We start from the raw sequence: 24,457 nt of genomic DNA on the forward strand, positions 1-24,457 counted from the left end.
CTGCCAATGACACCAGCACCTCAAGTTGCTGCAACGATAGAGGAGGTTGGTGTGAGTATAGAGTGAATATAAGAGCCTCCCAAGCCTCCCTTGAGCATATGACATTGCGTGCTCCATGAGGCCCCACAAGTCTTTCAGGATCCTCAGCTGTTCATCAGATTCCTCATCTTTCTCCTCATGTGAGGACTCCTTGCGTTCTATTAAGTCCTCATCAACCAAGGCTTCTGCCCTCTGCAACGCCAGGTTGTGTAATGCGCTACAAACCACCACTATCCTTTCTGGGGCATACCGAAGCTGAAATGATCCCGGCACCTGAATCTTATCTTGAGGAGACCGATGGTCTGCTCAACACATGGCTCATGTTGTTGTGTTCCTCACTCTCTGTCATAAGGTTCCTCACAGATAACAGCAGTCATCTTTTCAGTGGGTATCCCTTGTCGGCAAGTATCCATCCTTGAATGTGCATGGGTGGGGGGGGTGGGGTGTTGAAAAGCTGTGGTACCTGGGAATGCTGGAGAATTCAAGTGTCGTGGCTGCTCCCACATGCACATGCAGGATCCGTTGATGGTGGTCACAGATGCGTTGCACATTAAGGGAATGAAATTTCTTCTGCTTAAAGAAGGCCACTGGCTGGTCTGTGGGAGTCTTGATGGTCACATACGTTCAGTCTATCACACCTTGTACCTGGGGGTACCCTGCCATGGCAGAGAATCCTCTAGCTCTCTCAGCCTGACTGTCAGCATCAGTTCGGTAATGGATTTACTGACTGACCCTCCTGAAGAGGGCATCTGTTACCACCTTGATGATTAGGAGATGCCACACATCTCTCCAGTGGGCCCCTAGAATGAACCTGAGGCATAGAAATTCAGGGCCATAGTGACCTTGATGGCCATTGGCATCAGATGCCAATCACTGCAATCAGAGCTCATCTCTTCTGCCATCGTGGAACACAGTCTACAGCGACACTGCCTCTCCGACATCTGGAGGTAGTTCCTCCTCTGTCTGTATGCCCTTGATGTAGGGAACCTTCGTCTCCACGCTGGTGCCTGCTTGTGGTCCCCTCTGCGGCCTTCTGCTATGTCCCCAAAGGGAGGCTGCCCCTGCAGGTGGCAATGAGCTTTCTGCTGTAATGATCCGTGTGCCCAAATGACCGAAAACTGTCTCCCTCGCCAGGTCCTGTTTTCTCAACTATCAAATGGCCAGCATTCCAGGGCAGAATAAAGAAAACACTTCAAAGACACTTGGAAGCTCTCTTTGAAGCACGGCAGCATTGGCATTGATGACTGGGAGGAGCTTACTACCAATCATTCAAAATGGTGACTACTTGTCCATCAAGCTGCATCTTGCTTTGAGTCCAAATGCTTTAATGATGAGGCAGAGTGGCAGCACAGAAGGAAAGGAAACAAATCCTGCACTCCAGATCCCACTACCTCATGGGACGTCCTGCCCCATGTGCTCAAAGATCTGCGGGTCGTGAATCGGCCTGTTCAGTCACCTGAAGACCCATGGCAGAAACCTGCAACCTTGAGTAGACATCATCCACGAACAGAGGGACCTCTGATGATGGCGCCGGTGACACCCACAGCTACCCCCCTCTAAGGTTCTCCTCCTCACTGGAGGAACCTCCACCGGAATGAACAATGTCCATGGCACTTGGGCACTGGTACTCCAGCTTGCACACCCTGCCAGTGGTTGCTCCAACCTTCCTACATCTCCAGGCCCTCTCTAATGAGTCCCCTGCCAGAAGCATGATCTCATCAAGGAGGCTCCCCCCCAAATCACTTGGCTGCCCAACTCCTTTCAACTACGTTCTGGTTGCCATGAAATAAGAGTGATATCCAAGAGCTGGAGACAATGCAAAGAATAACCATGGATCTGATTTGCAGTATCAAGAAAGATGGGAGAGACCTGGGAATTTCAGTCTGGAAAGGAGTTTTTTGAGATGTGATCTTATAGATAGTTACGGGCATAGAAGAAAGTAACCTGGAATATTACTTTAAACTGTGGGAGTAGAATTCAGCATAATGGGCTCAAAGTAGAGAAAGGTAATTTGACAAATGATGCCATGAAATTCTTCTTCAAAATGTAATCAACATGTGGAACAGACGTGCAGATAAAGCAGTGGAGGCATAAACCCTAGAATAATTTTTTTTTAAAATTAAATGGTACAGCGAGTGTGTGTGTGTTGCTGGGCTGGGCGCTGGGGTGTGGTGTTGGCAGGGGGAATGCACATTCAGATTTATCTGGATAGATAAAAGACATGCTAAATGGCTAACCCACATGTTCTGGAAATGCAATTTAGTTCCAGAAGAAACTACATAGTACTCTACCCAGTATTTATAGCACAGAAACAGGCCATTCGGTCCAAATGGTGCATGCTGATTTTTATGTTCCATATGAGCCTCCTTCCACCCTTCTTCATCTAACCATCAACATATCCTTCTATTCCTTTCCCCTCTTGTGTTTATCCAGTTTTCCCTTAAATGCTATTCGCCTCAAAAACTTCTTGTAGTAACAAGTTCCACATTCTAACCACTCTCTGGGTATAGAAGCTTCTTTTGCATTACCAATTGGATTTATTTGTAACTGCCTTATTTGTATGGCCCCTTAGTTCTGGTTCATGATCTTAAACACCTATATCAGGTCACCCCTAAGTCTCCTATGAAACAGAGCCCCAGCCTGTTCAATCTTTCTTGATAGATATAACCTCTCATTTCTGGTTTCATTCGATTAAACATTTTTTGTACCTTCTCCAGTACTTCCATATTCTTTTTATAATATGGAAACCAGAACTGTTCACAGTATCTGAATGTGGTCTAGCAAGGTTCTGTAAAAGTTTAACATAACTTCTCTGCTTTTCAATTCTATTTCTCTGGAAATGAACCCCAGTGCTTCTTTTATGGTCTTATTAGCCCGCACTGCTACTTTTATTGACTTGTTTATTTGTACCTCTAGATCCCTCTGTGCTCTACCCCATAGAGACACTTATTTTCCAAGGAGTATGTTACCTCTTAATTCTCTATCTATATTGAAGTACATTGTGTAAGTTTATTAATATCTTCCTGCATTTTGTTGTAGCCTTCCTTTTTCAATTACACCCAAGCAATTTTCACCTGCAAATTTTGGAATTGTGTTTCTGATTCCAGAGTAAAAGTTACATAAATTATAAACAACAGTGGCCCCAGGACTGATGCTTGTGGAACACCATTTCTCACCCTTTGCCAACCTCAGTAACTACCTTTAACTCCTACTCTTTGTTTTATATTTAGTAGCCAGCTTGCTATCCATCGTGGCACTTGGCCCCTGACTCTACATGTGCTGACCTTATATATTCAGCCCAATATATTTGGATTTTCAAAAGGCCTTTGATAAGATATCAAATCGTAGGTTCATGACTAAGGTCATGAATCCCCCGACATCGGGGGTCGTGGCAAGGGGGGGGGGTTGCTGGAAATGCCTCTGGCAAAGGCTCACCACAGGCCTTGACGCCGAAAAGACCTGGCCCAAGATTGCCGGTGGCGGCAAGAACTCGTGGCGGCCCCCCCACTGATCGGCAATGGGGGCCAAATTTACATATTTAAATAAATGCAAATTAACAAATTAATTACTTATCCACTCTCGCCATCTGTCCTGCTCCAATATTGGTGCCGGTGGTCGGCACTCCCGCGCCTTCGGATCTCCATCCGGAGATCCAATGCGGAACACTAGTGGGAGAGGGTGGTAGGTAAGTATTTCAATGTGGGGGGAGAGGGAGTGAGGGCCAAAACTAAACTGTTTGTGTAGGGGATGGTCAGAAGGTATGAAGTTAAAAGTTTATGAACTTTGTAGGGGGGGGGTGGGGGGAAGGTCAGACACACCAGTTAAGTATTTTGAGGGGAGAGGGCAAGGAATGAATTATATGGTTATTGGGGGGTGGGAGAAGGGCTAGAAACAGTTATTTAATTTTTTGGAATAAATTTTAAATGACTATCCCTTTAAAGATTTAAACTAAATGGAAGGGTTTGAAGCCCTTTAAAAATGGTGTCAGCGCTCGCGCAGTGGCGCCTGATGCGATTGCCAGGGACAGACCACCCGCCCCCTCCACATCATCAGGGGGTGGGGAGGGGGCAGTCCACCCTGGCCATTTAAATGAGCCACCGCGATATTAAGTACAGCCCGCACGCGTGGGTCGCCATTGTTTATGGCGGCGGCAATGTAAAATCCAGCCCATTACGTTAACTACATTACCCTAATCTATTAATATAGTTTGCAACTTACTGCTCTCATCTACACTATTTACTATGTCTCCTAACAGTGTAATCAGCAAACTTAGATAAGAACATATGAATATAAGAAATAGGCGCAGCAGTAGGCCACCTGGGCCCTTGAGCCTGCTCCACTACTCAACAAGGTCATGGCTTAACTGATTGTGCCTCTAACATCACTTTCGCATCTGCCCCATAACCCTTGCCTCCCTTGTAGATCAAAAATCTGTCTAACTCAGCCTTGAATATGTTCAATGTCCCAGCCTCGACATCATTGGAGGGGGCGGGGAGGGGGGGTTTGGTGGCGACAGCCCCGGCGATGCTAATGAGCCGCCGGGTTTGGAATCGCGGCAGCTTCGTGACATATGTCCCGTATCTGCAGGCCGTAAATTTGTTTGCGGGCTGGCTTTTAAAATGCAGCCCTTTGTGTCCTCCTCACAATTGCTTTCCTACTGGCTTGCCTATGTCTCTTTGTATTGTCAGCAAATTTGGCTACAATACACTTAGTCCCTTCATCCCAGTCATTAATATAGATCGTAAATAATTGAGGCCCAAGCACTGATCTCTGTGGCATCCAACTTGTTACAGTTTGCCAACCTGAAAATGACCCATTTACCCCAAATCTCTGGGGGGAATTTTATGCTCGCCCTAGTGGTGGGTTTGGAAGCTGGGAGAGCATAAAATCAGATGGGATGGTAGTGAGGTGGGGAGTGCGGGTTCCCCACTACCATCCCGCCTCCGTCAAAATTTAGTTCAGGACGGGATGGACTGTGAATGGCTTTCCTACCCCGTTGCCAATTGGAATTAATGCCCAATTGAGGGCCTCATCCCATTGCTGCCACAATTACCTGTGCGGAGGGTGGCCCTGTCGCTGCACGGGAAGCATGGCACAAGAAACCATGCAGGCTGCTTTCTGGTTTCGGCTTGTGGGGGGGGGGTGGTCTCGTTAAAAGTACCAGAATGTGGGACTCAGCATCGGATGGGGGTGCCTGCTGAGAGTCACACTTCCCACCCTTGCTACTGACCCCCCCCACATCCCTCTACCCCGCAAGACTCTCCCGTCCTCATCTACTTGTAGTCTGGGTCCAGTGCCGCTTCTGGGCCTCTGGTAGGAGCTCCTCCGGCAGCAGCCACCACCTCCACAGTAGTGCTGCTCAGTAGAAGAGCTGCCGGCCTCTGATTGGCTGGCAGCTCTCGAAGGGTAGGACTTCCAGCGACGGGATCCTTGATCCTGTGGAAGGCCCGCTGCTGTCCACTTAAGTGCCTAATTGGCACTAGATTTGGTGGGCTCTCCGGAGAATAGGCAGAGCACGGCTCGTGGCGTCACTTTCTCCAGCCATCGCGACCCCCGTCATGAGCATAAAATTCCGGCTCTGTTTCTGGTAGTTAGCCAATCCTCTATCTATATTAATATATTACCCCCAACACCATGAGCTCTTATCTTGTGCAGTAACCTTTTATGTGGCACCACATCAAATTCCTTTTGGAAATCCAAATATACTACATCTACTGCTTCCCCTTTATCCACCCTACTCGTTACATCTTCAAAGAATTCTGATAAGTTTGTCAAACACAATTTTCCTGTCACAAAACCATGTTGACTGCTCGATTGCATTATGATTTTCTAAATGTCCTGCTACTACTTCCTTAATAATGGATTCTAGCATTTTCCCAATGACAGATGCTAGGCTAACTATAGTTTCCTGTTTTCTGTCTCCCTCCTTTCCAATCCACTGGGACCTTTCCAGAATCTAGGGAATTTTAGAAGATTACAACCAATCCATCAGAATCTCTTGTCTCTCTGCAGCCACTTCTTTTAAGACCCTAGGATGCAGGTCATCAGGTCCAGGGGACTTGTCAGCCTTTAGTACCATTAATTTTTCTAGTAATAGTGATTGTTTTAAGTTCCTCTCTCCCTTTTGCCCCTTGATTTTCTATTACTATAAGTGTCTTCTACTGTGAAGACATTATCCTTTACAAATCCATGTTGGCTCTCTGATTAGTTCATATTTGTCCAAATGCTCAGTCACTCTATCCCTAATAACAGATTCTAGTAATTTCCCCAAAACTGATGTTAGGCCTATAATTTGCTCGTATATCTTTCTGACCTTTCTTAAATGATCAGGTGACCTTGGCAATTCTGCAATCCATGGGGACATACCTTCTAGGTGAAACAGCGATTTACTTGTACTTCTTTCAATTTAGTATACTGTATTCACTGATCACAATGCGCTCTCCTCTACAATGGGGAGACCAAATGCAGATTGGGTGACCGCTTTGCAGAACACCGCCATTCAGTCCGCAAGCATGACGCCAAGCTTCTGGTGGTTTGCCATATTAATTCAGCACCCTGCTCTCATGCCCACATTTCTATCCTTTGCCTGCTCTAGGGTTCCAGTGAGGCTCAACACAAGCTCGAGAAACAGCACCTCGTCTGCACTCTACAGCCTGCTGGACTCAATATTGAGTTCAATAATTTCAGACCATGAGCCCCATTATTTATTTATTTGTTTGTTTATTTTAATATATTTTCACTTACTTATTTTTATTATTTGTTTTTCACCATGTCCTCATCTTGAAAATGTTTTTCATGTTGTTGCTTTTGGATGGAGCTGTTCATTACTCTGCCATTAGCTCTCTCTCTGGACTCATGCTTTTATCTTTCACTACAACTATTTAGCACTCCATTTGCATTCTGTTCCATGACACCTGTCATTTAATCTCTCCCCCCTCCGCCCTATCACAGACCTTCCCTTTTGTTCTTCCCACCTCCCCCTTTCAGTTGTTCAAAGACAGTTACATTTCTAAACTTTGCCAGTTCTGATGAAAGGTCACAGACCTGAAACGCTAACTCTGTTTCTCTCAAAACAGATGCTGTCAGACCTGCTGAGTATTTCCAGCACTTTCTGTTCTCATTTCAGATTTCCAGCATCCGCAGTATTTTGCTCTTATTTTAGTGTTTAATTCAACTGCCACTTCTCTTCCAGGAATGCCTACCTTGAAGAGGTTCTGCTCCTCTCTCCAAAGGGATTTTCATTTGTCTCTTTTACCTTGCTCACCTTCATTGCTTTCTATTTCCCTCCTGGTGCTCGATAAGGTTTCTGCTAAAAACTTATTTTTGTAGCCGCATTTCTTTCCTCAGCGACTGTCTCCACCCTGCTCTCATGCCCACATTTCTGTCCTCAGCTTGCTGCAGTGTTCCAGTGAAGTTCAACACAAGCTCGAGAAACAGCATCTCATCTTCTGATTAGGTACTCTACAGCCTTCTGGACTCAATATTGAGTTCAATAATTTCAGACCATGAGCCCAATTATTTATTTATTATATATTTTCATTTTTATTATTTTTTTTTCACCATGGATTCCAACTGAAGTTTCAGCCTTCATGTTTCAATTCCACACTGGACTACAGGTATCTCCAAGGCCTACAATGTTCTTTGGACTGCTCTGTTCGCCACATCCTAGGATCTAGTCAGTGCCATGCGCACCACATGTACACAATCGACCTCTCTCTCTCTCCAACAGCACCAACTCACCCTCTGTCAAAGCTGTCCTGCTCCGCAGTTTGATTTCATCCTTCACCTTATCTGATGCATTAACAAAAAACCTTTTCTCTTCCTTTCAGGTGTTAAGGAACACAAGCTCCAGCAACTCATGGGTACCAATGCCCTTCCAGACCTTTCTTCCCCTTCCCTTCCCTGTGACCCCATCCCGTCTCCTAATCTCACCCCTTACCGTGTATTTACAATACCCTCTGACATTTCCCTCTCTGACGCTGTACGATCTGTACTTAGCAAAAGACTCAGTTTTATCCCCTTATGCCCCCACCTCAATGAATTTTGACGTTGAGCTCTTCCTCCGATGCCTTTGCCTCCAGGCTCACTTCTTTGGCTCAGAGTCCTTCCCCTGACCAACGGACCCATTCACCCACCGCCAGTATTCTCCCTTCATCTGGACCCCTCCCTCTGGTCTCTTACCCGCTCTTGATCTTTTTATTGAGCACTATTGGCGTGACATCGGCCGTCTCAATTTTTCTGCCCCCCTCACTCACTCTAACCTGTGTCCCTCGGAACTTGCTGCGCTCTGCTCTCTCAGGTCTAACCCTGGCATTGTGATCAAACCCACTGACTGAAGTGGTGCTGTTGTTGTCTGGTGCACCAACCTCTACCTTGCTGAGGCTGAGAGCCAACTCTCAGACACTTTTCCTACCTCCCCCTGGACCATGAACCTACCACCGAAAATCAAGCCACTGTCTCCAGGACTGTTGCTGAACTCATCTCCTCTGGAAATCTTCTCTATACAGCTTTGAACCTCATAGTCCCGCAGCCCCTAACAGTCCACTTCTATCTCCTTCCCAAAATCCAAAAACAGGATTGTCCTGGTAGACCCATCATTTCAGCTCCATTGAACTTATTTCCTCCTATCTTGATTCTCTTTTTTCTCCCCTTGTCCAGTCTCTTCCCACCTACATCCATGACTCTTCTGATGCCCTACATCATTTCAACAGTTTCCAGTTTCCTGGTCGTAACTGCCTCCTCTTCACTATGGATGTCCAATCTCTCTACAGTTCCATCCCCCACCAGGATGGTCTGAGGGCTCATCACTTCTTCCTTGAACAGAGGCCCAACCAGTCCCCTTCCACCACCCTCCTCCGCCTGGCTGAACGTGTTCTCACATGAACAACTTCTCTTTCAATTCCACTCAGTTCCTCCAAATAAAAGATGTTGCTATGGGTACCCGCATGGTCCTAGTTGTGCCTGTCTTTTTGTGGGCTATGTTGAACATTTCTTGTTCCAGTCCTACTTGGGCCCCCTTCCCCAACTTTTCTTCCAGTACATTGATGACTGTATCGATGTAGTTTCCTGCTCTCACCCCGAACTGGAAAACTTCATCAACTTTGCTTCCAATTTCCACCCTTCTCTCACCTTTACATGGTCCATCTCCGACACTTCCCTTCCCTTCCTTGACTTCTCTGTCTCCATCTCTGGGGGTAGGCTGCACACTAGTATTTATTATTAGTCCACCGATTCCCACTGCTACCTAGATTACGCTTCCTCACACCCTGCCTCCCATAAGGATTCTATTCCATTCTCCCAGTTTCTCCATCTCATCTGTTCTGATGATGCAACCTTCCACAACAGCGCTTTAGAATTAGAATTAGAATTAGAACATTACAGCGCAGTACAGGCCCTTCGGCCCTCGATGTTGCGCCAACCTGTGAAACCATCTGACCTACACTATTCCATTTTCATCCATATGTCTATCCAGTGACCACTTAAATGCCCTTAAAGTTGGCGAGTCTACTACTGTTGCAGGCAGGGCATTCCACGCCCCTACTACTCTCTGAGTAAAGAAACTACCTCTAACATCTGTCCTATATCTATCACCCCTCAACTTAAAGCTATGTCCCCTCGTGTTTGCCATCACCATCCGAGGAAAAAGATTCTCACTATCCACCCTATCGAACCCTCTGATTATCTTATATGTCTCTATTAAGTCACCTCTCCTCCTCCTTCTCTCCAACGAAAACAACCTCAAGTCCCTCAGCCTTTCCTCGTAAGACCTTCCCTCCATACCAGGCAACATCCTAGTAAATCTCCTCTGCACCCATGCTTCGGATATGTTTTCCTTTTTCCTCAACCAAGGATTCCCCCACACTGTGGTTGACATGGTCTTCAACCGTGATGACTCATTTCCCGCACTTCTGCCCACACACCTTTTCTTCCTCCCAGAACTGCGACAGAGTTCCCCTTGTCCTCACTTTCCATCCCACCAGCCTCCACATCCAAAGGATCATCCTCCACCATTTCCGCCACCTCCAAACACATCTTCCCCTCCCCTCCCCTGCCAACATTCAAAAGGGACTGTTCCCTCTGCAACACCCTGGTCTACACCTCCACCACCCCCTTCCCACAGCACCTTCCCATGCAATCGCAGGAGGTTATAGCTGCCCTTTTACCTCCTCTCTCCTCCCCATCCAAGGCCCCAAACACTCCTTCCAGGTGAAGTATCGATTTACTTGTACTTCTTTCAATTTAGTATACTGTATTCGCTGCTCACAATGTGGTCTCTTCTACATTGGGGAGACAAACACAGATTGGGTGACCACTTTGCAGAACACCTCTGCTTGGTCCACAAGCATGACCCTGAGCTTCTGGTGGCTTGTCATTTTAATTCAGCACCCTACTCTCATACCTAAATTACTGTCCTCGCCCTGCTGCAGTGTTCCAGTGAAGCACAACGCAAGTTTGAGGAACAGCACCTCATCTTCCAATTAGGTGCTTTACAGCCTCAATATTGAGTTCAATAATTTCAGACCATGAGCCCCGGTATTTATTGATTAATTTACTTATTTAGTATTTTTATTTTTTGATATTTTATTTTTTTTATTTTTTCACCAGGTCCTAGTCTTAAACTTGTTTTCCAGGTTCTTGCTTTCGTACAGAGCTGTTCATTATTCTGCCATTAGCACTCTCTCTGGACTCATGCTTTGTCATTCGCTACAACTTTAGCACTCCATATGCATTCTGTTCCATGACATCTCTGTCATTTAATCTCTCCCCCTCCGCCCTATCACAGACCTTCCCTCACGTTCTTCTTCCTTCCTCCCCCCCTTTCACTTGCTCAAAGACTGTCACATTTCTAACCTTTGCCAGCTCTGATGAAAGGTCACAGACCTGAAATGTTAACTCTGTTTCTCTTTACACAGATGCTGCCAGACCTGCTGAGAATTTCCAGCACTTTCTGTTCTCATTTCAGGCCAATTCCTGAATTGAAAGAGTTATGGAAGATCATGACTAATGCATCAACAATTTATAGAGTCACCCTCCTGGGTCTTACCATGGAGCCACTGCCAGTGAGGGAAATGGCTCAACACTTGTGCTTTTGAAATTTGTTAGCTGCCTGTAACAGGTTCCAACTGCTTCCTTGTAAAGTGTTAACGAGGCCTGATGCCCAATTTCAGGCCAGCTCCAGGCCTCGGTGGGGTATGTCACCTGCGAACGGAGCCTGAGCCCAGACAGATTTTTACCTCTGAAAATCTGCACTAATCTGGAATGGAAGTCAGACAAAAAGGGCAATAATTGCCTTTGTGAATTTAGTGCTGACTAGTTTCAAAGATGAACCTACCAGCAGGTTTAGGGTAGCATGCGTTTGTCATTTTCTAGGTTACTGACACCATTAGGAAATACGTTGAAGTCTATAGCATCTTAATCTAGTTTCTCTCCTATTTCTCCTCATGCCCCCTCTGAGTTCAACTTGTCCTTGTGACCCACCTCCTGTCCCCACCATTCAAATTCCCTTCTTGGCCCCCATGCTAGTTAAAGTTGTTACTCTACCCCTCTCCTTCAATCTTCTGTCATCACTCCTCTCCTCAAAAAACACCCTTGATCACTCTGTCCTTGCAAACTACTGCCCAATTTTCAACCCCCCTTTCCTCTCCAAAGGCTCCTCCCAAATTTGTGCCCATCTTTCTCGCAGCTCCATGTTTGCAATCAGGTTAATGTCCCTGCTATGCACAAAATGGCTCTTATCAAAGTCACAAATAACATCCTATGTGATTGTGATCATGGTAATCTATCCCTCCTCATGCTTCTTGACCTATTGTATCATTTGACACAGTTGATCACGTTATCCTCCTTCAATGTCTCTCCTCTGTCATTCAGCTGGGTAGGATTGCACTCGCCTGGTTCCTGATTCTTATCTGTTCAGTTGTAACCAGAGAATCACATGCAACCTGTTGCCTCGATACCTGACTAGTCCTATGCTCTCCTGGCCGACTTCCTATCTTCCACTCTCCAAAAGCCTGAGCTCCTCCAAAACTCTGCTGCCCATATCCTGACTCACACCAAGTCCCATTCATCCATCACCCCTTTGCTCACTGATCTACAACAGCTCCCAATCCTGTAATGCCTCAATTTTAAAATTCTCAACCTTGTTTTCAAATCCTTCCTTGACCTCATTCTCCCTATCGCTGTAAACTCCTGCAGCCTTACAACTCTCTGCGCTCCTCCAATTAAGGCCTCTTGCACATCCCTGATTTTAATGCTCAGCTGTTGGCGGCCTGGGCCCTAAGCTCTGGAACTCCCTCACTAAACCTCTCTGCCTCTCTACTGCTCACTCCTCCTTTAAAATGCTCCTTAAAACCTACCTCATTGACCAAACTTTTGGTTATGTGTCCTAATATCTCTTTTTGTGGCTTGGTATCAAATTTGTTTGATAACGCTCCTCTGAAGTGGTTTGGGATGTTCGACTACGTTAAAGGCACAGTATCAACAAAATTTGTTGTTGCTGTTGGATTTATCATGTTCATTTGCATACTACATGTAAAATAAACTCATTCAGTATGCCACTGATCAGTCACCTTCCAGAAGATAGGAAAAGGGCACTTGGGGCTATGTATGAGATTACAGTATTCAATACACACAACATGCAATATCATGCCTGGTAACATTATCATATGACTAGATATTGGGTAGCAAAGGTGAACTCCAGATTTTAGATGATATAGGGTTTGCTTAGAAGATGAACTATCTATTCCCAACCAGACAGAGTATCTAGTGCAGACCTGAAATTTGCACCACTTACCCAACTTTGGAAAACACAAACCTGCAGACTGAGTCACTGGATAGCAATGGGGAATGGGAACCTTGGGTGATTTTTCCCATCCTAAGCTTGAAGCTAACTATTGCACCCATACTGACACTCCAGATGAGTTCAATTAATTCAGCATAAACTGAAGATGCAACCAGGGAACTTTTTGATCTAATGTGGCTCAGTGTCTCATTGAATAAATTCATTGAGCTGTCAGGATAATTACAATTTTCTTTTAAGAAGAAAAATATTGGCATATTTGCCCAAACTTCAATATGAATTCCTGAAATAATCGTTAGTAAAGAGACAAATAAAAGTACTAATGTTTAGCGGTGACCATACCTCTGTCTCAGGCCTCACGATTGATCCAGGAAACAATAATTCTTTTATTTCTCTGCATAAATTCAGAACCATATCCTGTAAAATGGGTGAAAGCATTTAAAAATGGTCAACCTGGAAAGAATGTTATAGGCTGTCAAATCACATGTGATTAATATACCTGCAGTTTGTTTATTTATCAACTGTCAATAACATACTGGGAAAGTGTAGATCTTCATTTTTCTAAATGCAACGAGTGACAAATTGATACTGTTAGAAAGAAAAGCTTAGCCTATGGTTTTTGAAAAATGCCCCTTTGTTTAAATAGATAATGATCTATAAAGAATTAAACGCAGTTGTGAGTACTTACTTCCATATTGATAATCTCTTGATTCATTCCTAGGTTTTATTGGATCTAAATTTTCCATTTTTGCACCCTTTTCTCAAGCATGAACCAACAACGATGACAGATAGACGTGTGATAGACTGCACGTGATGATTTGTGCCTGTGCCTGGGTTGCTGCTATATTGGTCTTGAGTTTTTTTTAGGTGGCTATTGGGGCACAGCATAGATTTAAATATTAAAATGAGGGTCCTGCACCTAAATAATGGCCTGTTTCCTAAATTCTTCTGTGGAAAAGCCTGATTCTCTGGACCTTGCCCAGGAAATCATTGCCATAACGTTTTGGTGATTTTTTTGCTACTGTTTTGCTGAGTTGCACTCGGAGAGTGATTTCTGGGAGGTCCCGCACGCAGTCAAAAGACTGTCTTGCCAACATTGTTGGAGCATGGGTATTCTGTTTGGTTTCTTTGCGGCTGAGAAAGGAGCGCAAGCAGTAGAGGCAGCAGAGGGCTGTACAGGTTGATAGAAGAGCATGAAGGCGGGAAGAGTGGAGGAGACCTGACACCATTAGACTAAACAGGAACTGAATTTCCTACCTCAGCTTTACAGTGCATCAGGTAGCTCCAGTCTTCTGGGAGTCAGGGGTTGATCTCTACCACTTGCTGAAACAAGAATTACAGCCCAGCACCAGAACATCTATACACTGCCTGTGGCTGTGATGGTGCCTGTGACCCTGAACTTTTATGCCCACGCTCCTTCTAACAACTAGCAGGTGACATCAGTAACCCACTCCAATCAAGGATGTCAAAGACACATTATTTGCTACAAGCCAGGACTTCATCACTTTCCAAAAGGAGGCTGCCAAGCAGGAAAAGACCTGGTGAGGTTTGCAAGAATTGCTGCATTTGATTAGATGTAGGGGTCATCATCTGCCCACGTGACTCTGCTTGCTCCTGTACGGGTCTAAGCCCTCTGCTACAATCAGAAGGGATTCTACTATTTAACTGTGAAACTTGTCAGATTAGGCATCAAATTATACAAGTCAGTGCCTGGTGTACCAGTCCTGAAAGAAAGGAAATATTGAGGACAGGATCATGACTCCTGTCAGGAACCCAGGCACAGAGGTACAGCATGTATACAATGAGAGTTACACCAGAACCAAGGAGTTCATACAGCAGACCACCAGCCTCCTCAAATAAGGGTTCCAATGTCTCATAAGATCTGCAGGTGACCTTCAACCAAAGCAAAAGTCAAAATTTGTCATTGTGTGCTGCTTTGGAAAGGGGGAAAGTAATGGAGCTGCAAGAGCAGGAAGAAGTTGAGGAACAGAAAGAAGAGGATTGGAAAGCTGAGGCTGCAGGGGAATATCAAGGTTCAGCAGTTCTGCCAGAACTCTCAGGCAGCAACTCATTGATGAAAGACTTTCATTAAAGTTCTCTTCCCAATGCACCAACAGTCCTTCAATCAACTAATCCTAAGCTCACAACTACCATCTTTATGCCCTAATACAGTCCACCTTCATGGGTGTTGGCTTTATATGACTAAGAATGTCAAGTTCAACAATTTACTACACCAAGATACTTCATTACTCTTCAGTTAATAATAGTCCATACTGAGCATAGAGAACTAAAATTTATGATTGTGCAAAGCCTTATTGCCTGTCTTCTGCACTCGAAAATCTATTCCAGCACTCCTAAAATGTCCTCCCCAAGTGGATTTGTATGGCAGGTGAAAGACTGATGACGTTCCATTTAGGACTCCTGAGACGACTGCGATGGGCAGCTTCAAGTAGCTCTGACTGTAGAGGCTGTAGCTTCCAATGGCCAGGACAGTCTGGCCTAGCTATCTATCTTGCACTAACAAGGGTACTATTTGAGTGTGTGGCAAGGAAGCAGGCATGCTGACATGGGGAAGGACAGCATCTGCCTCTCAAATGGAACTAATGCCACTCCTGTGGGGCTGCTGTACATCTGAACAGAATGCAAGAGTGATGAGATGCTTCAAAGCCCTTATCATATTCTCCTTAATGATCTGAAATCCAGAGAAGATGGTGGAACCCAGAGGCAAGAAAGCAGCGGTCTCAGCATCCATCAAAGCTGCCACCAGAAGCTAAAACATTGTGGGTCCCAATGCAGTGAGCGCTCGCTCCATGGTTGTCTCCATAGTTTGAATACAGTACCCAAAGACCCTACACTAGTTGGAGCTGGAGACCTCCATGCTCCCTGTCATTGTCAGAAAATTGCTGTCTAGCTGCCCTTGCTTCTTCAGACTTTGTGCTTGGTGAATTTCCCAGTGGAGATCTCATGACTCTGGCCTCTAAACTATACATAGTGCCAGTCACTGAGTTGGTGCTTACTTGGGTAATGTTTAGTAATGCTGCATGTTCTGAAGAGATGTCCTCCTCTTCCTCCAGTCCCCTGGAGTTTCAATATCTGGAAGGGAAGTGTGGGACAAGGGTTAGCCGTCAATGGCAAGTGTAAGCAATGACTACAGCCCTTTCTCATGCAAAGTTTGAGAGAGTGAGATTTCAGTGAGAAGGGCAAGAGAGTGAAATGGTGAAAAAACTCCTGTGGAACTTCTCCTTCAACCTCAACAGAAATCATGCTCCCGGAACGCCCCTGCCCTAGTATCGATATGATATCTTCCAGAGAGGGCAGGATGGGTGCATAAATGCCAGGCCTTCTCCTACAGCTGCCTGCTCCACAGTTGTGTGCCAGCTTCTCCTGAAAGAAGGGAGTATATTAATGTTAGCCTGGTGAGAGGTTGTGAGGATGTGCATGTCAGGGTAAAATAGGGTGTGCAAAATGGCACAGGTGTAAGGAGCTGAGGGAAGTCACAGGACAAAATTTAATGGGCCCCCAGGAGATGGGCTAGAAGGTGGGGTTAAATAGAATTGTAATGGAAGGTGAGGGGGTAGAGGGCCCATCGCTTCTTGTCACATCATAATTAAGTTGGGGGCAGGAAAGGCCTGCCTCGAGGCCAATTGAGGCCCTTAATTGGCAATCACTAGCCATGTAAGGGCCTCTTCCTGCTTCTGCAGCTGGAATTAAACTAGCAGTGGGGAGTGGGAGTGCCTCCATCATGCAGAAAGGTCACCCAGTAAAACAAGGTGGGCTTGGTGGGGGGGGGGCCTCCTCTATGGGCAATCTGTGTCCCATGGAGGGCCCGCGGTGACAAAGGCTGCCCCTCTGTTGACAATGCCTTCAATGCCCACCCTTCACCACTCCCCCACCCTCCCCCATTGCCAGGGGCCTGCTGGACTGGCCCTGGCAACCCTGCCTCGTCACCTTTGGTCCAGGGCACCAGCGCTGGGCCTGGACACAAGCCTCTGTAGTACTGGCATTGGCTGCCACTCCTGGTGGCACTGCCGATACTCCTGAGCTGCTGGCCATCTGATTGGCTGCTGGTGCCAGGCAATTAATTGCCCGAGCACTGTTGAATCGCAGCGGAGGTTGGGGGCTCCAAAGGGCCAAGACGGAAATTCTCTTGCCTTTTCAGCCTAGCGCCGGGAGCCCCACCGGCTCAACTAAATTCAGTCCATAGTGTGGACAGCTGTAAGTGCAATATACTACAGTGATTGTAGGAAAGTGATAGGAAATGGAGAGGGAAGTGTTGAGGATAAAGGTAATCCAAGGTTAAGCAGAGAGTCATGAGAGATATAAGAATCAATGTTACCTTATCAGGCATTAAACTTTCTTCTACATTGCAGCCAGGTCCTTGGAGCAATGTTTCTGGCCTGACCTGCTCTACCACCTTTACCCACTGTTGCCAGGAAGCTACCTTCTTGCCACTGGGTGGTGTGATGGAGTCCATGGTTTGCAAGAGCAGTGGAGGAGCTTGAGCAGACTATTGTCTGAACGGCTAACTTGTTGACTTCTGTAAGGTGCACTAACTCTGGTTTCAAAGCTCATTTTTTTGAGACTGTCCCTAACATAAGTGTGAAACTAAAAACTTCAGGGTTCTGGCGAGACAGAAGTAGTTGGAACCAGATAAGGTACAGAGCCATTTGACCAGAGACATCTGAACAGAGCTTTCAAGCTAAGAGTACAAGATGGCAGCCAAGCTGCTGAGACTAGAACCTGATTCCGGAAGCTGGGAATTGGCAAATACAAGGTGCAGCAATGCTTTCAGAGACTTAAAGAAATACTGGTGGAACCACGTCATCAAGACTGTCATGAACAGGACCAAGGAGGGTTGAGAAGCGACAAGACCGAAACGTTGAAGAGAAAACTGCAATGTTTGCTATCAATGGGAAGGCATTAAATCACCGACTGCATCATGGAGCACAGAAGCTGGAAATCTACCTGAAGAAGTTCAGAATTTTGAAGAACTTTGTGGACTGCCCAGTAAATCTGTACGTTGCATCTGATAATTATCATGTAATCTGTAAACTATATATAGTGACCATGATTTATCTGTTATTTCATGTTTGATTTATGATGATTTTGGTTTGATTGTTGGAGTAAACATTATAAAGGTGAAATCTTGTCGATTTGTTTTTTTATTGGGCCTGTTCGGTAAATTCAGTTATTTTTGATTGTTGATCTCCATGGGGATCATAACAGTGGAAAGATAAGGGCCCTGTTCTTGATGACCTCCTTCCCCAGCCCCTCTAATGCTGCATCTGAGAACTGGGGCATCCTAATCATCTCTTCTGCCTGCCATTTTACTGGTGTTCACAATGAAGCTGATTGCAGCTGAGTGCACTTCCCCTTTAAGAGATGCCTTTAAATAACATAAGTGACTAACAATTTCCTGTCTCTACCCTTTGTTAGATGAACTACCAATGAAGGGTGTAAGTAGCACTGAAAGTTAAAAGTTTCACCATGTGGCACTGCTTGCCTGGTAACTCACAGTTCTATGGCAGGAGAGAGGGGGCCAGTGGTGAATGCACTGCCAAAACACCTCTAATTCCTCTTTCATTTATAAGGACTGTTCCTCCATTCAGTTGCTAATCGAGAAAAATCTCAGCAAATAAAGCAGAAATACATTTGGAAATTCCAACGGATCATTATTTTTATCGACTTTTTTCCACTCAGAAAAAGGCATTCTATTTGCTAAAGAGGAGAACATCCTGCTTGTCCACCCTAACTATGTTCGGTCACCCACAGGAAACAAAGATAAGCAACGTAAAGACCATTTATGCCTGTTCTCTAGGGCTTCCACGGCTCCTTCGTCACAGTTACACTGGACAAGTGGGAGACCCCCACAGAAATTCATCCCCTAAGTGTCACTTTAATCAGTCTTAACATTGTTTTGAAAGTACCTCTGTGTTTTGTTAAATATATTTTTTGAGGATTCATTTTTGAAAGATTGAAGAAATGTTAAACTTTGGGGTTTTCAAAGGGGTTGTGTAAAGGCCACTTGACTTTGAAAAACAGTCCCTGTAAATGTCTTAAAAGGAACACTGAGAGGTCTTGTGAGGAAAACAAGCCTTTCTGGGAAACCACTTGACTTCCAGCAACAAAGCAAGCCTTTCTGGGAAACCACCTGACTTCCAGCTCAATAAACAACAGAGAACTTGGAGACACCTGGAGAAGTTGTTTACAAAGAAGTGACAGGTCAAAATTGACGGAGGTCAAAAGGTTGACCTCATGTTGTCGGTTTCACTTTTGAATTGTTTTGAGTTAGGATTGAACTGTATAAATAGGAAGGAAACTTCCAAGGAGAGAAGAGAATTCCCAAGGAAGGAGAGAAGACCACAACCCAGCTCAGCTTTCCAGCACTTCTCTAAAGGACCCTGAGAAGTGCGCTGTGTCAACTCATCTCGACTCCTGTCTTTGAAGAAAATCCTGCTAAATTAATTCTCAATGCCGCCAGAAAATAGCTGTTCTAAAAGATCCCAGTGACCCATCTACGTGTACTTGGAGTCCAGACTGTATGTTAATTTTGGAACACAGCATATCTCTGCTGCTGTTTCTTCAAGAATAAGCAAGTATTCAGTCCAAGTGTTTTTTGTCTGTAATAGAGCTCGAAAAACAAAAATCCCTTTATTTTTCTGGTTAACTGGTGTATGTGTGAGTGTGAGAGGCTAAGGTAAAAAGGGAACTTTAATATTTCAATCTGTGTGTTTATGCTTTACTTCATTACTGGTTCAGACTTGTTTTATAATAATATGATAATTTTGTTGTTTATTAAAGAAACCTGTTTGGTGTGTTTTATTCTGGGATAAAAAATCTACACCACCGGAATGTCTTTTACAGTTGCTAAGACTTTTCTGGGGATGAAGGATGTATCCCTGAGTGATTTGAGGAACTTAGCCAAGGTTAAGCTAACAGCATTGGCAGCAAAATTGAAGTTAGGGTTAGGGTTAAAACCAAATAAAGCAGTCATACTTGAAATAATAGCACAACATTTGCAATTGGAAGAAGACGAAAAGCAAACAGAGGGTAGTGCAGTTGAATGAGCTAAATTTCAGTTACAGCTTGAGCTTGAACAAAAAAAGGAGGAAAAGGAATTGAAAGAACTTGAACTTGAAAGAGAATTGACAATGAAGAAACTTGAACTTGAGGAAAAAGAAAGAGAAAGAGAAGGAAAGGAATTTGAATGAAAAAAGATGGAACTAAGACAAAAGAGTGGCCTTGGCTCCAAGGTAAGTTCTGGTGAGCAAAGATCCGGCTCCAGCCCAGGACCCAGTGTCGAGCTGTTTAAATTTGTGCAAGCCCTCCCTAAGTTTGAGGAAAGGGACGTAGAGGCATTTTTCATTTCTTTTGAAAAGATAGCCAAACAGATGAAGTGGCCAAAGGAAAGCTGCACACTGCTTATGCAAAGCAGGTTGATGGGCAGAGCACATGAAGTTTATGCCATGCTTTCTGAGGAGGCTTCTGCAGATTATGAGATGGCAAAAAAGGCTATTCTCGCTGCGTATGAGTTAGTCTCTGAAGCCTACAGGCAGACATTTTGGAACCTCAGGAGATTGTCTGGGCAGACTTATAGAATTTGAGAAGGTAAAGCAAATTACTTTTGATTGTTGGATAGGGGCACTAAAGATGGAAGCCACTTATGAGAACCTTAGGGAACTAATTCTCCTGGAAGAATTTTAAAATTCACTCCCTCTGTTAGTAAGAACCCATGTAGAGAACCAGAAGGTTTCAATAGCCAGACAGGCAGCGGAAATTGTTGATGATTATGAGCTTGTTTATAAGCCCAAACCCTTTGTCTGTCACTCCCATAAACCCAAGAAGGATAGAAGGTGGGAGAGTGAAAGGAAGGCAAGTAGCCAGGAACAGGAAGGGACAGCTGGGAATGCCCAGGATCTCCTCCTCAGGACAGAAAGGAAGATACTGATGGTGCAAGTGAGGTTGCAAGCCAAAATATTATCATTATCACAGGTGGGACACCTTCGTGCAGAATGCTGGAAGTTGCGGGGTAAACCCATGTGACTTATTGGGGTACACAAGGCCAATGTTGAGAAAGGGGCCCTGACCGACAGCACAGCAGATCAGGCTATAGCTCTGAATGCAGCTGTAAGGCCAAATATGAAAACCAATGCGTGCAGGGATTGTGAATAAGATACCTGAGAGTTATAGGGAATTCTTGTCAAAAAGAAAAGTAACTCATTATTTCTCAAGTGAGGCAGGCAAACCAATACAGGTGCCACCCAAACTCTTTTGCTGGGGAAAGGTATAATATTTCCACCAGAGAGCGCACTGAATACTAAGGTTTTATTGAATGGTATTGGCGGGGAGTGTATACCCGTACCTTTGTATTGGGTGCACCTAGAGTTTGACCTAATGTCTGGAACGGTAACTGTAGGAGTTGTCCATAGTTTGCCAGTAGAAGAAGTTGACCTACTCCTGGGGAATGATTTGGCCAAAGCGAAAGTAGTAGCTTCTCCAGTAGTCACGGAAAATCCAAGTGAAGTTAAAGAGGCAGAACAGTTACACGAAAAAGTTCCAGGAATTTTTCCTTCATGTGTAGTAACCCAAGCAATGGCTGAACAAGTTCCCTTATTTATTTATTTAGAGATACAGCACTGAAACAGGCCCTTCGGCCCACCGAGTCTGTGCCGACCATCAACCACCCATTTATACTAATCCTACACTAATTCCATATTCCTACCACATCCCCACATATTTCCCTACCACCTACCTATACTAGGGGCAATTTATAATGGCCAATTTACCTATCAACCTGCAAGTCTTTGGCATGTGGGAGGAAACCAGAGCACCCGGAGGAAACCCACGCAGACACAGGGAGAACTTGCAAACTCCACACAGGCAGTACCCAGAATTGAACCCGGGTCGCTGGAGCTGTGAGGCTGCGGTGCTAACCACTGCGCCACTGTGCCGCCCCTTGTCAGATGTAAAACTGACACCATCAGATAGTAGAATATCTGAAACTTTTCTGGAGGATTTTAATAATCCGAAGGAAATGTTTAATATCTCTTCTCCGATCAAGGCTCAGCAAGCCAATCCAGAGTTAAATAAAGTGGCAAAATCAGCTCCAACAGAAGTTAAGGCAAAAGGAGTTCCATAAGGCTATGAAGTTAAAAATGGGATTCTCATGAGGAAGAGGAGACCTCCTCATAGACCTGCAGATGAAGAATGGACGGTCGTTCATCAGATAGTAGTACCGCCCAAGTATTGCCCGGTAATATTAAGGATAGTGCATGAATTTTCTATAGCGGGACTTGTGGGATCCGAAAGACCAAATCACATAAAAGTTGACATTTTTACTGGCCAGGTCTTTCCAAGGACGTGCTGCAGCTTTGTAAAATGTACCATATGTGCCAGATTGTGGGAAAACTGCAACCTGCCATAAAAGTGGCAACTCTAATTCCCATACCACTTATTGGGCAACCATTTAGTAGGGTGTTGGTAGACTGTGTAGTACCTTAACTGAAAACTAAAGCAGGACACCAATATATACTCACTATCATTGTTATGGCTACTCAGTTCCCAGAGGCCATTCCCTTTAGAACAATTTCTGCTAAGGTAGTGGTCGAGAAGTTAACCCAGTTTTTCACTGGATATGTATTACTGATTGAGATTCAGTCGGATTGCGGTTCCAATTTTATGTCTAAAATTTTTCAGGAAGTTATGGGTAATTTGGATATAATACAGTTAAAGTCTTCAGCATACCATCCACAGACACAAGGAGCTTTAGAAAGGTACCATCAGACCCTCAAAACGATGGTCAGGGCATACTGTCATGAATATCTCCATGATTGAGATAAAGGGCTAAATTTCTTTTGTTTGCCACTAGGGATTCACCTAATGAGTCTACCGGTTTTAGTCCTTTTGAATTAGTTTATTGACATGAGATAAGAGGCCCTCTAAAACTAATTAAAGAAAGATTTTTAGAAGACAGGGGTGAAGCTTCTGTGCTAGATTATGTATCCATGTTCGAGGAACAGCTCATACAAGCTTGCAATGTGGCTCAGGAACACTTTCAAGTTTCTCAAACAACTATGAAAAAAGGATGCCGAAACCCGAACATTTCAACAGAGGATGAGGTGTTAGTATTACTGCCTTTACAGAGTGAACCGTTGAAAGCACGGTTCAGTGGTCCATATAGAGTGGTCAAGAGAATTGGTAAGGTAAATAAAAGCAAAATACTGCGGATGCTGGAAATCTGAAATAAAAACAAAAAATGCTGGAACCACTCTGTGGAAAGAGAAGCAGAGTTAACGTTTCGGGTCAGTGACCCTTCTTCGGAACTGACAAATATTAGAAATGTCACAGGTTATAAGCAAGTGAGGTGGGGGTGGGGCAAGAGATAACAAAGGAGGTGTAGATTGGACAAGGCCACATAGCTGACCAGAAGGTCATGGAGCAAAGGCAAACAATATGTTAATGGTGTGTTGAAAGACAAAGCATTAGTACAGATAAGGTTTTAACAGAATGAATATTGAACAGCAGCAAGTGCAAACATGAAAAAAAACAGTGGGTAAGCAAACTGAACAAATTAAGATGAAATGAAATAAATGCAAAAAAAAGATTGTAAAAAATGTAAAAAAGAAAAAACGAAATAATAACTAAAAATAAAAGTAAAATGGGGGGGCTGTCATGCTCTGAAATTATTGAACTCAATGTTCAGTCCGGCAGGCTGTAGTGTGCCTAATCGGTAGATGAGATGCTGTTCCTCGAGCTTGCGTTGATGTTCACTGGAACACTGCAGCAATCCCAGGACAGAGATGTGAGCATGAGAGCAGGGGGGAGTGTTGAAATGGCAAGCAACCGGAAGCTCAGGGTCCTGCTTGCGGACTGAGCATAGGTGTTCCGCAAAGTGGTCACCCAGTCTGCGCTTGGTCTCCCCAATGTAGAGGAGACCACATTGTGAGCAGCGAATATAGTACACTACATTGAAAGAAGTACAAGTAAATCGCTGCTTCACCTGAAAGGAGTGTGTGGGGCCTGGGATAGTGAGGAAAGAGGAGGTAAATGGGCAGGTATTACACCTCCTGCGATTGCAGGGGAAGGTGCCATGGGACAGGGACTGTATTCCCCGGAAATGTTTTGTAAAAGGAGCACTGAGAGGTCTTGCGAGGAAAGCAAGCCTTTCCGGGAAACCACCTGACTTGCAGCAACAACAAGCCTTTCTGGAAACCACCTAACTTGCAGCTCAATAAACAACGGAGAACTTTAGACGACTGGAGAAGTTGTTTACAAAGAAGTGACAGGTCAAGATTGATGGAGGTCAAAAGGTTGACCTCCTGTTGTCAGTTTCACTTTTGAATTGTTTTGAGTTAGGGTTGACCTGTATAAATAGGAAGACTACTTCCAAGGAGTGAAGAGAACTTCCAAGGAGAGAATTCTCAAGGAAGGAGAGAAGACCATAACCCAGCTCAGTTTTCCGAAGAAGGGTCACTGACCCAAAACGTTAACTCTGCTTCTCTTTCCACAGATGCTGCCAGACCTGCTGAGTGGTTCCAGCATTTCTTGTTCTTATTTCAGTTTTCCGCCACCTCTGTAAAGACCCTGAGAAGTCCACTGTGTTAACTCATCTCATCTCCCATC

At 44.8% G+C, this 24,457-nt stretch overlaps 1 protein-coding gene across 7 annotated transcripts in view; it reads right to left on the reverse strand.

The window, feature by feature from the left end:
* The window catches only part of LOC137384622 (cilia- and flagella-associated protein 54-like), a 712,374-nt gene that overhangs the window by 9,653 nt on the left and 678,264 nt on the right, over window positions 1–24,457 (reverse strand). For 6 of the 7 annotated variants that reach the window (XM_068058759.1, XM_068058757.1, XM_068058761.1 and 3 more), the window contains one exon: window positions 13,178–13,252. The exons of the other annotated variant lie outside the window; for it this stretch is intronic. In XM_068058759.1, the coding sequence (XP_067914860.1) occupies window positions 13,178–13,252 (75 nt within the window). The remainder of the gene's footprint in view (window positions 1–13,177; window positions 13,253–24,457) is intronic. 7 annotated transcript variants of the gene reach the window in all.

Source organism: Heterodontus francisci, chromosome 27 (assembly GCF_036365525.1).
Source record: "Heterodontus francisci isolate sHetFra1 chromosome 27, sHetFra1.hap1, whole genome shotgun sequence".
NCBI classification, from domain to species: Eukaryota; Metazoa; Chordata; class Chondrichthyes; order Heterodontiformes; family Heterodontidae; genus Heterodontus; species Heterodontus francisci.